Source organism: Erinaceus europaeus, chromosome 1 (genome assembly GCF_950295315.1).
Source record: "Erinaceus europaeus chromosome 1, mEriEur2.1, whole genome shotgun sequence".
NCBI classification, from domain to species: Eukaryota; Metazoa; Chordata; class Mammalia; order Eulipotyphla; family Erinaceidae; genus Erinaceus; species Erinaceus europaeus.
In genome coordinates this window covers 45618092-45635320 of record NC_080162.1, presented here as the reverse complement: position 1 = coordinate 45635320, position 17229 = coordinate 45618092, and the positions used below count along the sequence as shown (strand labels likewise).

General features: G+C 42.3%; 1 protein-coding gene across 1 annotated transcript in view; it reads right to left on the bottom strand.

Moving 5' to 3' along the window:
• ATP9A (ATPase phospholipid transporting 9A (putative)) overlaps positions 1 to 17229 on the bottom strand; it is a 189407-nt gene that overhangs the window by 126923 nt on the left and 45255 nt on the right. The window contains exons 2-3 of the mRNA XM_007533060.3: positions 5985 to 6129; positions 1536 to 1649 (exon numbers count right to left, since the gene is read on the bottom strand). Coding sequence (XP_007533122.2) covers positions 1536 to 1649; positions 5985 to 6129 — 259 coding nt within the window. The remainder of the gene's footprint in view (positions 1 to 1535; positions 1650 to 5984; positions 6130 to 17229) is intronic.

Genomic DNA, 17229 nt, shown 5'->3' with positions numbered 1-17229 from the left:
AAACTACACTTCCCCAGCCCTGAAGCCCTCTTAGAAGTCTTTTTTTTTTTTGGAGGTCGGACTGTAGTGCAGCGGGTTAAGTGCACATGGCACGAAACTCAAGGACTGGCATAAGGATCCCGGTTCAAGTCCCCAGCTTCCCACCTGCAGGGGGGGGGGGGGTCACTTCACAAGTGGTGAAGCAGGTCTGCAGGTAACTATTTTTCTCTCCCCTTCTCTGTCTTCCCCTCCTTTCTCCATTTCTCTCTGTCCTATCCGGCAACAACAACATCAATAACAATAGTAGTAATAACTACAAGAATGAGAAAAACAACAAGGGCAACCAAAAAAGGAAAATTAAATAGATTTTTTTTAAAAAAAGAAGTCTTTTTTTTTTAATACAGGAAGTATAACCAACAAAGATTAGCAGTGATGATACTTCAAGGATTTCACTTTAATAGCGTTTACCCCAGAAATAAATTGACTTTGATCCAATGAATTTTAAATTTCTTCTGTAAATCTAGCTAGAGATGTGTGCTGCTTTGTGTCCTCCTCCAAAGGACCATCCACTTGAAATCGTAGGATTATCCCTGTTTCCAATCAGACATACAGGATGCACCAAGGGTAAAGGAAAACTGGTATGTTTCAAAAGAAAAGCACAACCACACCACAGGTGCAGACTCTGAAGGACACACAGGCAGTGTGCACCTCTCCTCCCAGGATGCCGTTTTGTTATTCTGTGCCAGAACCCAGGTTTTTTTGCTGTTGTTTACTCTTCTCAAATACTTGTCTCTATTTCTCTCTGCAGGGCAGCCCTCAATACCATGAATATTAATGGGAAGCAAGTGCTCAAAGACAATTGTGGCCTCTGACTTCCCTGCTGCCAACAGCACAAATAACACTGCCTCACAAATGATCCTATCTACTCTCCCCACAAACCCACAGTGCTCATTAATCCCAGAGAACATACCTCCTCTTAGGTGAGAACTTGCTATACAAAGATCAAAATGGGGTAGAGGTAGGTAGCATAATGGTTATGCAAAGAGACTCTCCCGGTTTGAGCCCCCAGCTCCCCACCTGCAGGGGAGTCGCTTCACAGGCGGTGAAGCAGGTCTGCAGGTGTCTTTCTCTCCCCCTCTCTGTCTTCCCCTCCTCTCTCCATTTCTCTCTGTCCTGTCCAACAATGATGACATCAATAACAACAACAATAATCCACTACAACAATAAAACAACAAGGGCAACAAAAGGAAATAAATAAATAAATTTTTTTTAAAGAAGAAGATTCCACTTGTGAAAAATGTAGTGAAGTAAGCATTGGCTGGAACAGTACAGAACTAAGTGGCTAACTGACAGACTAAATGAATAGTAAACACACTGCTATGGTTTGGTCCTGGTGATTTATGAAATGGGGACTCTCAGTGTCTGCATTTATAGACACCTTCTCCCTTGAAATGCTGCAGACCCATTCCAAATGCTCAGAGGAAAGGGACAAGGACGCTTCTGTTCCCAAATTCTTAGCATTACTGAACAACTACAAAAAATACCCATTTACTCACCAGGGGAACCCAGTAAGTATAGAGTGCACCAAGTCTCATCTCAGGGACAAACTGAGAACAGGCGAGTAAGAGGAAGTAGAGGTTGAAAAAGTATTTGAACTGGTTGAACAGCACCTAGAATGCAGAGGGAAGAAAAAGCAGACATTCAGGGTAGTCTGGGTAGGCTCAATAAAAGATGAATGAATAATATTAAAAACACACACACACACAAATAATATTCAAAAGTATTCCCTCCAGAAGCATAAAACTTACCTGATATAGAGCTATTTAAACCTGATACGAATCATACATTATTTAGAAAATTGTAAAAGTAAATAATATACATAAAATTCAATCATAAGGGAACCTACAGGGTGATGAAAAATAATCTGGGGATTTGGATTGTAAATTATATTTTTAAACTGTTTATTTTTTTAAAGCAGGCAGGTCACTCAAAATAAGAAAAGGCATTAGGGGCTAGGAGATAGTTCACTTGCCAGAGCACACACTTCACTGTGCACCAAGCACCTGGGTTGAACCATGGGTAGGTATCACCCTCAGGGGAGTTTCATGAACAAAGGAGCAATGCTGTGGTATTTCTTTTCTTTTCTTTCTTTCTTTTTTTTTTTGTCTCTGTTTCTCTCTATGTCTACCACATACTAGAAAAAGGAAGAGGAGGAAGAAGAGGAAGAGGAGAAGGAGGAGACGGAGGAGGATTTACCAGGAGTGGTGGAATCACTCAGGTACTGAAAGGCCCAGTAGAGAAGGGAAGAAGTGAAACTAGCATGGTCTTAGAGGTGGTTCAGCAGGTAAAGCAAGTCCTGTCCCGTGTGAGGCCCTAGGTTCAATCCCCTGAATTGTATACACTAGAATGGTACTTGTTGTTTCTTTTTCAATCACATAAAATCGATAAATCTTTAAAAATGAAAAAAGTGGGGGCCAGGTGGTGGTGCACCTGGTTGAGCACACATGTTACAATGCGCAAAGACCTGAGTTCAAGCCTCCGGTCCCCATCTGCAGGGGGAAAGCTTTTCAAGTGGTGAAGCAGGGCTGCAGGTGTCTCTCTGTCTCTCACTTTCGCTATCACCCCCTCCCCTCTCAATTTCTGGCTGTCTCTATCCAATAAATAAATAAAGATAATTAAGAAAAAGATTTGGAAAAAAAAAGTGGGGTCAGGTGGTGGCTCACCCTGTAGAGCACAGACATTATCATGTTAAAGGACTTGAGTTCAATCCCCAGGCCCCCCACCAGCAGGGTGGAAGTTTCACAAGCAGTGGAGCAGTGCTGCAGAAATCTCTCCATCTCTCTGTCTCTCCTTCTCTAATTCTGTCTTTCATCTACTATCAAAAAGAAAGAAAATGGGGGAGGGGTGTCAGTGCTAGGAACAGTGGAGCTATGTAGGCACTGAGCCCCAGTGATAACCCTGGTGGGAGACAGAAGGGAGGGAAGCAGGTTTTAGTAACTTCAGAGGTAACTCAGGACATAAAGTCCTTAATTTGGACATATGAGGGGTTTAATGCCAGCATCATCATCACGTATGACAAAAGCAGTGCTCTGGTGTCTTTCCCTTTCTTGTAAAATAAATCTCTAATGAAAACAAAAAGAAATTTTAGTGGAGGGGGCTGCAGGGATAGCATAATGGTCACACAAAGAGATTTTAATGCCTGAGGTTCTGAGTGCCCAGGTTTAATCCCTAGCACCACCATAAACCAGGGCTCAACTAGCTATAAATGTAATAAAAATTTCCCTAAAAAACATTCAAATTGACCTTAAGCTACAGTCTGACGTATTTAGGTTTTCAAACTCTTATTAAGTCAAATACATTCAATTTTCTTTCTTTCTATTTTAGAAATGATGGTTGCTGTTGTTTCTAAAATCATTTGGGGGGGAGGGTAGTGACTGGGTCAGGCCCATGGTGTACCATGCACATGTGGCCTGGACTGGAGCCATGGCACCACATGGAAGGTGTTACAGCACGTGCACGTATGTTTTAACAATCTGCAGTGATAAAAATCATACATGTATCAGGCCCCAACACCACAAAAAACATATATGTAACATGAAAATAAATTCAGAGGGTGGGGAAGAGGCATTGAGAGTAGAATATTTGTGAACATAAGGTCCTGAGTTCACTGCTTAAAACGGCAAATACCAGAGTAATGCTCTGGTTCTCTCTCTTAAATAATTTTTTTTTACTATTTTTTAATTAATGATTTACAAAATTAAAAAATAACTGAGGTACAATTCCATACCATTCCCATCACCAAAGTTCCTTCCACTGGAAACTACAGTGGTTCCCCCAAGGTCACAGATATGGATTAATATACACACATATATACATATTTTTTTTAAAAAAAAAAAAGAAAAGAAATCCAGTGGGGGTGGTGGGGAGACGACTTCTCAGGTAGAGCACAAAACTTGCATGTATAAAGCCTGGGTTAGATCCCTAGAACTGCAGGTGCCAACACACTATTCTGATTCCTCTCCCTTTTATAAAATAAATAAATGAGAAGCCAGGTGGTGCCGTACTCAGGTTTCCATGTGCAGAAACCTGAGGTCAAGCCCTATGAGTGGTAAAGCAGTGCTGCAGGTATCTCTCCTTTCTCCTTCTCTATCCCTCTTTCCCCCTCTTTTTTTTATCTTTTTTTTATTATCTTTATTTATTTATTGGATAGAGACAGCCAGAAATCCAGAGGGAAGGGGTGATAGAGAGGGACAGAGACAGAGACACACCTGCAGCACTGCTTTACCACTTGCAAAGCTTTCCCCCTGCAGGTGAGCACTGGGCACTCGAACCCTGGTCCTTGAGCGTTGTACTATGTGCGCTCAACCAGGTGCGCCACCACCCGGCCCCTCTCCCTCTCACCTCTCACCTCTCACCTTCTCCCTCTCATGCTTCTGTTTTCCTTCAAATTTTTATTTATTAATTAATGAGAAAGATAGAAGGAGGGAGAGAAAGAACCAGACATCACTCTGGTACATGGTGTTGTCTGGGACTGAACTCAGGACCTTATGCTTGAGAGTTCAGTGCTTTATCCACTGCATCACCTCCCAGACCACTTTTTTTAAAAAAAATTATTATTTATATATTAAATAGAGACAGAGAGAAACTGAGAAGGTAGGAGGAAATAGAGAGGGAGAGGGAGTCGGGCGGTAGCACAGCGGGTTAAGCGCACGTGGCACAAAGCGCAAGGACCTGCATGAGGATCCTGGTTCGAGCCCCCGGCTCCCCACCTGCATGGGAGTCGCTTCACAGGAGGTGAAGCAGGTCTGCAGGTGTCTATCTTTCTCTCCCCCTCTCTGTCTCCCCCTCCTCTCTCCATTTCTCTCCTATACAACAATGATGACAAACAATGAGAAGCAAGGGCATCAAAAGGGAAAATAAATAAATATAAAAAATTAAAAAAAAAAAAAAGAAATAGAGAGGGAGAGAGACAGGGAGATTCCTGCAGTCATGCTCCACTACCACTCATGAAGCTTTCCCCCTGCCCCTATGGGGCTTAAACCTGGGTCCTTGTACACGGTAATGTGTGGCTCAGCCAGGTGCTTAGAGCCCCCATCTCTAGCCAACAAATAAACAAAATACTTAAAAAATAAAAATAAACAAATCTTTAAAACAAAATAAAAGTAAATAAAGTCAACCAGAGCATACTGAGAGGCCATGTTGAACTTACATGTTTTTGTCTCTCTCAAACAAACAAAAAACACAGAAATCTTCTCTGGATGATAGGATTAAATTTTGTCTTTTTATAAAAAGGACTTTTTTGTTTGTTTTGTTTAATATCCTAAGTATCCTGTATTAAATAATAATAATAGGGTGAGAGGATTTAAGCACTACTGGTATCTGGGTGGGTGGGTGTGTTAGTTATGTTAGGGTCTCCAAAATCTTTTTTTTTTTTTTGCCTCCAGGGTTATCGCTAGGGTGAATCTACTGCTCCTGGAGGCTATTTTTCCCATTTTGTTGCCCTTGTTATATTTGTTATTGTTGTTATAGCTGTTGTTGTTGTTGGATAGGACAGAGAGAAATGGAGAGAGGAGGGGAAGACACAGAATGGGAAAGAAAGATAGACACCTGCAGACCTGCTCCACCACTTACAAAGTGACCCCCTCCAAGTGGGGAACTGGGGGCTCAAACTGGGAACCTTACACTGGCCCTAGCGCTTAACCCCCTGAGCTACCGCCCAGCCCCCAGGCCCTCCAAAATCTTTTGCACTTCTAGGCATGAAGGAGTGAAGGGGGGGGAGGGGGAAGAAAAGGGAAGGGGGGAAGGGGGGAAGAGGAGAAGTAGAAATTATTCTAACTAATCAGATGAGTCTCAGTCTTGCAGACAGAAGGCAGTCCCTCCTGGAGCTCTGGACCAGGGCGAATGGGAGACACAAGGTGTTTACAACACTGTCAATGTAAGCTTGGTCCCACTTCACACATTTGATGTGGAATGGGAAAAGGGGCATGGTCCTGGCCCATACATACCCCAGGAAGAAAGGTGAAGAAGTTGTACTTCTGATTGTTGATGACATTTCGAGGGTACCTCTGGTCTCTCTTCTCCGGATGCCCCAGCCAGACTGTGCGGGGTCTGGGCTCCCCTCCACCACAGCATCGCAGCCACTCACAACACCTGCAGGAAAGACACACCCACCCCATTAAGGCCATGGTCACTTCTTCAAGGCTACTCCCACACCTCTCCAGGTCTTTAAAAAATGTACTGTTTTTCATGTGGTATGAAACGCAAGGACCAGCATAAGGATCCCGGTTCGAGCCCCTGGCTCCCCACCTGCAGGGGAGTCGCTTCACAGGCAGTGAAGCAGTTCTGCAAGTGTCTATCTTTCTTGCTCCCTCTCTGTCTTCCCCTCTTTTCTATTTCTCTCTACCCTAACAACAACAACATCAATAACAACAACAATAACTACAACAACAATAAAAAACAAGGGCAACAAAAGGGAAAATAAATTAAATATATATTTTTAAAAATAAATGGGCTTTCATTTATAAAAAAAATTATTGTTTTTATTAGTGATTTAATGATGCTCTATAAGATTATAGGGGTATAGTTCCATATCATATCTACCACCAAAGTTCTGTGTTTTCCACCCCTCCACAATAACTAACAGTTTTCTCTTTTTTTTTATTAATTTATTCCCTTTTGTTGCCGTTGTTGTTTTATTGTTGTGTAGTTATTATTATTGTTGTGGCTGCTATTGATGTCTTCATTGTTGGACAGGACAGAGAGAAATGGAGAGAGGAGGGGAAGACAGAGAGAAAGAGAGAAAGATAGACAACCTGCACACCTGCTTCACCACTTGTGAAGTGACTTCCCTGCAGGTGGGGAGCCGGAGGCTTGAACCAGGATCCTTACACTGGTTCTTGCGCTTTGTGCCACCTGCGCTTAAACCTCTGCGTTACCGCCCGACTCCCAATAACTAAGTTTTCATAAAGTTCTATAAACACATCTGTCCACTCCTCCGAGTAATTTTTGTCGTAAACCTTCACTAGCCAGAACCATGGGTAGTCCTATAACTGGGGTTTTATCTTACAGAGAAATTGGCAAAAAGAACTGAGACTTCTGAGAAGCTGTGGTCCAAATAAACGATGCTTTGGGGAGTCGGGCAGTAGTGCTGCGGGTTAAGAGCACCTGGCACAAAGCGCAAGGACCCTCAGAAAGATCCAGGTTCAAAGCCCCGGCTCCCCACATGCAGGGGAGTTGCTTCACAGGCGGTGAAGCAGGGCTGCAGGTGTCTGTCTTTCTCTCCCCCTTTCTGTCTTCCCCCCTCTTGCCATTTCTCTCTGTCCTATCCAGCAACGATGACATAAATAACAGCAACAATAGCCACAACAATAAAAAACAAGGGCAACAAAAGTGAATAAATATTTTTAAATGCTTTGTCCTCATATGCAAATTATTTCAAGATGTAGAACTCATCTTTAAAAACAGCAAGTCATTTTTTCAAAATTTATTTTTTATTTATTATTGGATAGAAACTGAGAGAAATTAAGGGGAAAGGAGGCGATAGAAAGGGAGAGAGACAGAGAGACACTTGCAACTCTACTTCACTCATGAAGCATCCTCCCTGCAGGTGGGACCTGAGGCTTGAATTCAGGTCCTTGCACACTGTAATGTGATCACTTAATCAGGTGTACTCCCATCTAGCCCCTAAGAGTTTATTTTAAAAAGCAAATGGGAGGTGGCACAGTGGACTGGACTGTCAAGCATGAGGGTCCCGAGTTCAGTCCCCGGCAGCACATGTACCAGAGTGATGTCTGGTTCTTTCTCTCTCTCCTATCTTTCTCATTAATTAATAAAATATTTAAAGATAGATAAAGAGAGTAAATGGTGGGAGACAGCAAAATGGTTATGCAAGGAGACTCTCAAGCCTGCAGCTCCAAGGTTCCATATTCAATTTCCCACACTACCATAAACTAGAGCTGAGCAGTGTTCTAGAGAAGAAAAAAAAGAAAAAAGAAAAAAAGCAAATCCAAAGCTAATAAAATCGATCACCTGGATATATATATATATATATATATATATATATATATATATATTTTATTTTTTTTTTTTTTTTTGGTCATGCTTAAAAATCCAGTCCCACTGCATTTGAGGAAACCTCTGTGTTGTGCTATCTCCCCTCCCCAGCCCCTTTCTATCTGGAAGGAGAAAAAAAAAATGGCCCAGAGTGGTGAAGCCCCAGTGATAACAAAACAAAAACAAACAAACATAGATATAAAGAAGCAGTGGCTTTTTTTTTTTCTTTCCCTTTCTCATCATTTTACTGATGAGAAAGGGAAAGAAATAAAACACTCACTCGTACCACAATGAAAAAGAATACTGAGTTCAGCTTTAAACTTGTTCCTCTGGGACTAGGGAGATAGAATGATTTTACAAAAAAAGATTTCCATGTCAACTGTAAAACATTAATCCCCTAATAAAGAGGAGGAAAAAAGAAAAAAGATTCCCATGGCTGAGACTCCCAGGTCCCAGATTCAATTCCTAGTACCACCGTAAGCCAGAGCTGGGCAGTTCTCTGATAAAAATAAACAAATAAATATATATACACATTAATAAGCTCTAGAGATCCAACATATGCTTGAGCCTCTGACTGTAAAGCTATCACTCCCTGCTGTCAACATTGCTGTTTCTACCGGGAATGTGTTGTAAACCTTCTCTCCACTGCCAGCTGTCTTTTCAGCAGCACTTTGGAAGAGCAAGGCAGAAAGGCCTTGTCTCCAAGCCCAGTAGGGGCTTCATCTTTCAATGAATTGGACAAACAGAGCCACCAGTGATAAACAGACCACTCGCACATGCTACACAGCCGTCCTGGCTGTCCCCAAAAGCCAGTCTGTTGAGCTCGCCTCATCCGGGTCACCCACAGCAGGCAGAACACCTGGGAATCTGGGCTGTGGCAATGCAAGACTGCTCTGAGAATTCCTTAGACAGGTAGGTGGCTTGTCCTCCACCAGAACCCATAAATAAGGCGTGTCCAGTGTGACAAGCACTCAGAAGCATAGGGACCGTCTCCCCACCCCCACTCCCTCCACAGAATCATTCACCTCACAGCCCCACACACACAGGCTGCAAATGAGAAAACCCCACCATGCCAACCCTTAGGGACGGTGCCAGCTAAAGTGAAACCAGTTAGCCGAGGTGATTACAACTTACATAATTACGTGTGGACTGAAGACCTCCCTTCTCCTAGCCCTCTGCCAGGCCAGGCAGGTGAGGCGCTGGGTTCCAGAGCCGAGGAAACACAATCCCTGAGGCTTAAGACTCTAAGACTAGCAACAAGCCAGCAAGCTATCTGCTGAGAGGCTCAAATTTTCCATGATGAAATACAATGCTCTTTCTTAAAAATAGCATCATCGTTCCGGTAAACTAGCACAGACTCTCTAAGGATGGGGTGCAGCTCTGATAAGGACTGATTTCATTTCTAGTAACTCCTTCATGTTGGCCCCCTTTTAAGCTGTTCAAAGTCAGAGACACATACACACAGGCTTCAGGAATCCAAGCCTGTCCCTGATCTGAATTATCCCTGCTGAATGGATGCACCCCAAGTGCTGAATGAATGCAAGAAGCTGGGAGGGGAGAGGAGGAGGGTCATGTAACAGGATGCACACCTCTATAATTGCTGACACCTTTCTGACATGCAGACAGTGCAGGTCACAGTAATCCTGCACTGATGGATCACACAGTTGCATCTTTTAACAAAAAGCCAAAACAAGAATTTAGGAGAGCTCCGTACTGCCAAGAGGGGTCATTTCATATGAGTTTCATCAGTTCTGTTTCAGCTGAAGGTTCCATACATCAAGCCACCAGGTTAAGCTGTTCATTCATTATTTAACCTGCAAGCACACAACGTAGCAGGATAGTCACTGCAACTTCCATTATGGGAGCAAAAGACTAGGAACAAACCTAACCGTCCCCTGGAGAATAGCTGGCTAAATGGACAGGGAGCTAAGGAAAATGGCTTATGGACTAGATGACTCCATTTGCAAGATTTACTACAGTGAAAGATAAACAACTGACAGGTGTGTCCAGGATGTTCTTTAAATAAAACCAAGACGATGCATCTGCAAGCATACACTTTTAAATGTGCAAAAAAATTTCCAGGACAGATTGGTAGTACCGGTTCTACTAGGAAGAGAGAGATAGGAAGGTGATCCAGGAGGTGGCACAGTGGATAAAGCATTGGAGTCTCAAGCATGAGGTCCAGAGTTCAATCCCCGGCAGCACATGTACCTGAGTGATGTCTGGTTGGTTCTTTTTCTCTCTTCCTATCTTTCTAATAAATAAATAAATAAATAAGATCTTTATAAAGAGAGAGGGAGAGAGGGAGAGTTTTTCCTGTGCACTAGATATAGGGTGAGATACAGAGAGAGGAGAGAAGGAAAGACACCTGCAGCACTCCACTACTAGTGAAGCTTTGCTCCTGCAGGTGGGGGCCTGAGGCTAGAACACAGCTCACTGCTATGTGTGCTCTACCAGGTGAGCTTATAGCCACACCCCACACACACACAAACTAGGTGTTCATTAGTCACATTATATATCTTGTATATACATTATCTATGGGACTAAAATTTTCCCCAGCTATTTTTCTTTGGGGGGGGGGGGGGGTATGGTGACACCAGGACCTCGTGCATGCTGTATTTCACCACTCTGGGTTTCCTGTTTGGCTGGTTAGTTTGGTGGTGTTTTGTTTTGTCAGGGTTTGTCTGTTTTCATTCAGACAGAGAAAGGGAGAAGGTCTTGAGCTTTCCGCAGTGCCATCACACCCTGCCCTGGTGGTGCTGGCCCTCAAACCTCAAACCCATAAGTGTGCCCTACCCCATGAGCTAGTTCTTCTTATTTCTCTCTCTCTCCAGTGTTATCGCTGGGGCTTGGTGCCTGTACTAAGAATCCAACTGCTCCTGTGGATTTTTTTTTTTTTTTTTTGATAAAACAGAGAAACTGAGAGAGGAGACAAAGATAGAGAAGGAGATAGAAAGACAGACACTGGGAGTCAGGCGGTAGCACACGTGGCACAAAGTGCAAGGACAGGCATATGATCCCGGTTTGAGCCCCTGGCTCCCCACCTGCAGGGGAGTCACTTCACAAGCGGTGAAGCAGGTCTGCAGGTGTCTATCTTTCTCGATCCCTTTCTTTCTTCCCCTCCCCTCTCCATTTCTCTCTGTCCTATCCAACAACAACAATAATAACTACAACAATAAAACAAGGGCAAGAAAAGGTAATAAATACGGAGTCAGGCGGTTGCTCAGCAGATTAAGTGCACGTGGCACAAAGCGCAAGAACCGGAATAAAGATCCTGGTTCCAGCCCCCGGCTCCCCACCTGCAGGGGAGTAGCTCACAAGCGGTGAAGTAGGTCTGCAGGTGTCTATCTTTCTCTCCCTCTCTCTGTCTTCCCCTCCTCTCTGTCCTATCCAATAACAATGACATCAATAACAACAATGATAACTACAACAATAAAACAACAAGGGCAACAAAAGGGAGTAAATAAATATAAAAACAGAAAAGGGAATAAATAAATATTTTTTAAAAATACTTAAAAAAAGACACTTCACTGCCTGTGAAGTGACAGTCCCCCCACAGGTGGGGAGCCAGGGGCTCAAACTAGGATCCTTGCGCTTCATACTATGTGTGATTAACCTGGTGCGCCATCACCTAACCACCCCTCCCCAATCATTCTATTTCTCAAGGAGTGTAATAGGGTTTTTTGTTTGTTTTTGCACGTCTGTTTCTGTTGTAATGTGTTAGCTTTTTTATTTCGTATTAAAGTAGTCAGCAGTTAAAATGCTCATTGGTACAAAGTATTCATTCAGGGAGTCAGGCACAGCAGGTTAAGTGCAGGTAGTGCAAGGCTCAAACCGGGATCCTTACACTGGTCTTTGCGCTTCATGCCACGTGTGCTTAACCCGCTGCGCTTAACCTGACTCCCAGAAAGTTTCATTTAAAATAAATAAATGTTGGGAAGTTGGGCTCAGCGGGTTAAGCACATATGTGCAAAGTTCAAGGATCATTGTAAGGATACTGGTTCGAGGCCCCAACTCCCCACCTGCAGGGGTGGGGGTCACTTCACAAGCAGTGAAGCAGATGTGGCTATCTTTCTCTCCCCGTTTTCCCCTCCTCTCTCAATTTTTCTCAATCCTATCCAACAACAGCAATAACAGCAGCAGCAAGAACAACAATGGAAAAGGAATGACCACCAAGAGCAGTGGATTTGTGGTGCAGACACCAAAGCCCCAGCAATAACCCTGGAGGCAAAAAAAAAAAAAAAAAAAAAAATTCTAACCCTCATAAAATCACAGCACACCATTCTCTTTTCCTTATTGACCAAGTATGTATTAAAGAACTTCAGCTTTCTGGTCTATAAATAGGATTAGAAGACCACTTTAGAATAAATAGAGGCATGACTATCATGGACACATGGGGTATGTGCCCGCTTATTACAGAAACAACTTGAATTTGTCCAGTGGGTGTTTCAGCTGGATAGAGCTCTTTTCCCCATCCTATGCCTTTCCTACTTAGTAATCCTGTTAGAGGTCTGCTTAAGGAAAGCAACCCTGCCCCGCCCCCTGCACCCTGTAGGCAGCAGGAAGAGAGGCCAGAAGCTCCAGTGTGTCTGCATCCTGTCCCAGCATCTGCCTCCCCACCTGACTGACAGCAAAGGCAATAAAATTCAGATGGATGCAAATATGAGCTCCTAGAGACAAAGGCTGAAGTACATCCCCTTGGGATCTGCGTATTCCTGGAAGCTAGTGATTATAAAACTTGGTAGACCAGGAAGCTCAGGACCCTTTCCTTCTCTCTCAGGAGGATTTATATTCCTCTAAGGCACATACTTTCCTTTTCTATCCCTCTTTTCTCTCAATAAATGCTCATCTCCCTGAAACATGACTGCCATCATGTGAGTAAAGGGCTCTCAGGCTCTCTCTTTCTCTCTCTTGGCCCAGATATACTCCAACATGTGGGTGTTCTCAATTCTGCTGAATAAAGTTTGAAATTCCTGAAAAATCATACTTTTTCCTCAATTCTTTCTTGGGATTGTGTGATGAACCTTTAAACGTGGGGAATGAACAAGGCCCAAATTCCCACTGAAATACATATCCATGTCCACCCAGGAGGGCAGGTTGATGGCTCGCCTTGTACAGCACACATTACCACACACAAGGACCCAGGTTCAAGTTCCTGGTCATCACCTACCTGCAGGGGAAGGCTTCAGAAGCCGTAAAGCAGTGCTCTAAAACTCTCCTCTCTCATTCTCTGCTTCTTACTCGCTATCTAAAAAGTGCGAAATCACCACTGAGGGAGCTGTTTATGCAATAAGTCCCAGTGCCCAGTGATAAACCTAGTGGGGGGGGGAGAAGAAAAATAAAATAAATAAAATAAAATAAATTGATCTTGCCCAGGATAAGAAGCTTTGCCTCAGATTTTATTTATATAAATTTATTTTTTAAAGTGACTTTCAGGGCCAGGAAGTGGCACACCCACATCTCTGTGTCTAAGGACCCAGATTAAAGCCCCTGGTCCTCACCTGCAGGAGGAAAGCTTCACAAGTGGTGAAAAAGGGTTGCAGGTGTCTCTGTCTCTCTCTCCTTCTCTGTCCCCCTTTGCCTTTCAATTTCTGTCTCTATCTAATAATAAATAATTTTTTAAAAATTTAAAGTGACTTTAGACGATTGTTATGAATGAAAACCACCATCACTTGGCACAAACAGAAGCTAAACATGAAAATCAACATAACAAAACACAACATAAAGTTACTCAATCTCATTAGATGCAGCAACTCAACCTTCCTTTCTTAACTGCAGAGACACTAGCACAGGCTTACTGTTATAAAGTGAGCCTGGTGTTCCTCTCCTCTCCTCTCCTCTCCTCTCCTCTCCTCTCCTCTCCTCTCCTCTCCTCTCCTCTCCTCTCCAGAGTCAAAAAGGAATACCAAAGGAGACCACCTAGGACCGCAACAAGACAGAACTAGAACAATTTCAGGAACCCACCAGATCACCGGTGAGTGAAAACACGTGTGGCTCCTGGACAGAGAGGAGCCTAGGGAGAGAGTAAGTGGCTGGTAACAGTCTGGCAGTTTACCAGTTGTGACACCACCTCCAGTCTGTTTCACCAACAAAAAGACAGCTGAAGGGAGGACTCCCTTAAGACTCACTAAATGCAACTGTGAGTCTCCATTGCTACTGCCCTCAAAATCTGGAGCAGTGGCAGGGAGGCCCTGTGCTGACACCAGAAGACAGAGAACTAACAGGGAAACTCAGGAGAAGATCTATACCTCAGTGGACTAGCTGTGGGGCTGTGAGAGTCTCTTTGCATAACCACTGGATTATCTCTGCTTTATCTCTTGGTCAGGAGTAAGTGATTAAGCTAAGAAGCCTACTTATAGTTTAAAATCCCTCAGGCTCCCATAGCCTACAGGGAAGAAAAAGAACAAAAGAGGCTTTTAAGCCACTGAGCTCCAACTCAGGGATTAAAATAATATTGAAACAACTGTCAATTTCCACAACTGTGAACCCTTTAATTACCTTACTTAGACACAAGTTAATTCAGGCAAGAGTGATTTGAAAAGTACTGAGAGAGGGACCTCATAACATACTGTATAAAATGGTTAAACCAACAAGAAGAAATATTGGAGAAATGAACCAGGACAAGAGTCCAGCTAAAAGCCCGAAAGGTTGAAGCAAAAGATAATGAGGTCAACATCCAAACACTAGTTAAGGAAACAATCACAGGAGTGAGTAAATAGTTTGAAAGAAATGTCATCAGAAATGCAAACAACAAATGAGACTGTGGAAGAAAACACTAATTATCTCAAGTTTATTAGAGAGCTGAAAGCTGAAATAGCTGAGCTAAGAACACAACTAGCTGAACAAATTAAACAGTATCAGAATAGGGTAACAAAACAGATGAACTCCAGAAAACAGTAGACAGGAGAGAGAATAGAATAATTGAGGCTGAAGACAGAATTAGCAAGTTCGAGGACAAATTAGAGACAACTAAAAAAGAAGTAAGAGATCTCAAAAAGAGATTAAGAGATACTAAAAACAACAACAGAGACCCATGGGATGACATCAAAAGAAATGATATACGCATTATTGGTTTACCAGAGGAAGAAAGAGAGGGAGGGGAAGAAAGCATTCTTCAGGACATAATAGCTGAGAACTTATCTAGTCTAGACAACATCAAAGACATAAAGGTTTAAGAATCTTAGAGGATCCCAAACAGAATTAACCCAGACTTAAAGACACCAAGACACATCATATTTAGAATGGAAAGGAATAAGGATAAAGGATCCTAAAGACTGCAAGAGAAAAACAAAGAGTCACCTACAGAGGAAAACCCATAAGATTAGCAGCATACTTCTCCATACAAACATTACAGTCCAGAAGAGAACGGCAAGATATCTATCAAGTGCTCAGTGAGAAAGGCTATCATCCAAGACTCCTGTATCCTGCTAGACTGTCATTCAGACTAGATGGAGGTATAAAGACCTTCTCAGACAAGCAACAGTTGAAAGAACCAACTATCATCAAGCCTGCTCTGAAAGAAGTTCTGAAAGGTCTCCTATAAACAGACCACCATAAATAGGACATATTTCAGAACACTGTAAAAATCTACAAGAATGGCATTAAAATATCTTCAGTCTTTGATATCAATAAAAGTCAATGGCCTGAATTCACCTATTAAAAGGCACAGAGTAGGAAGTTGGATCAGAAAATACAACTCAACAATATGCTGTCACAGGAAACACACTTTAAAAGACAAACACAGACTCAAAGTGAAAGGATGGAAAACTACCATACAAGCAAATGGCCCATAAAAAAGGGCAGGAACAGTTATTCTCATATCTGACATGATAGCCTTTAAAATAAATAAAATAAATAAAATTTAAAAAGATAGGGATGGACACTACTTAATGCTCAGAAGATCAATCAATCAAGAGGACTTAACAATTATTAACATCTATGCACCCAATGAGAAGCTATCTAAATACATCAAACATATACTGAAAAGAGCTACAACAATATATTAACAACAACACAGTCATAATAGGGGACTTCAACATCTCATTCTCTCAACTTGACAGATTATCCAGGCAGAAAATCAATAAAGAAATAAGGGAGCTAAATGAGGAGATAGATAAACTAGAACTGTTGGACATTTTCAGAATCATTCATCCCAAAAACCTGGAATACACATTTTACGCAAGTCCACATGGGTAATTCTCAAGGATAGGACAGACTGTATGTTAGACCACAAAGACAGCATCAGCAAATTCAAGAGCACTGAAATCATCCCAAGCATTTTCTCAGACCACAGTGGACTTAAACTAATAGTTAACAATCAAGAAAAGATTAGTAATAGTCCCAAAATGTGGAAGCTCAACAGTATACTACTCAACAACTTCTGGGTCAAAGAGGAAATAAAGGAAGAAATCAAAATGTTTCGAGAGTTCAATGAAAATGAAGACACAAGCTATCAAAATATTTGGGACACAGCTAAGGCAGTACTGAGAGGGAAGTTCATAGCCATACAAGTACATATCAAGAAACAAGAAAAAGCACAAATAAACAGCCTGCATGCACATTTTAAAGACTAAAAGAAGAACAAAGGAACCCTAAAGCAACAAGAAGGACAGAAATAACTAAAGTTAGGGCAAAAATAAATAATATTGAAAATAGGAGAGTCGGAAGGTTGTGCAGTGGGTTAAGTGCAAGTGGCACAAAGCACAAGGTCCGGCGTAAGGATCCTGGTTCAACCCCTGGCTCCCCACCTGCAGAGGAGTCGATTCACAGGCAATGAAGCAGGTCTACAGGTGCCTATCTTTCTCTCCCCCTCTCTGTCTTCCCCTTCTCTCTCCATTTCTCTCTGTCCTATTAAGTAACAACAACAATACAATAATGACAACAATAATAACTAAATCAATAAAACATCAAGGGCAATAAAAGGGAATAAATAAATTTAAAATAAATAAATAAAACCTTTAAAAATAATAATAATAATATTGAAAATAAGAAAACCATACAAAAGATCAACGAAAGTAAATGTTGGTTCTTCGAAAGGGTGAATAAAATTGACGAAACTTTAGCCAGACTCACAAAACAAAAAAGGGAGAAGGCCCAAATAAATCGGATACTAAATGAAAGAGGAGATATCACAACAGACATCGCAGAAATTCAACATATCATGCAAGGCTTCTATGACCAACTATACGCCACCAAGCT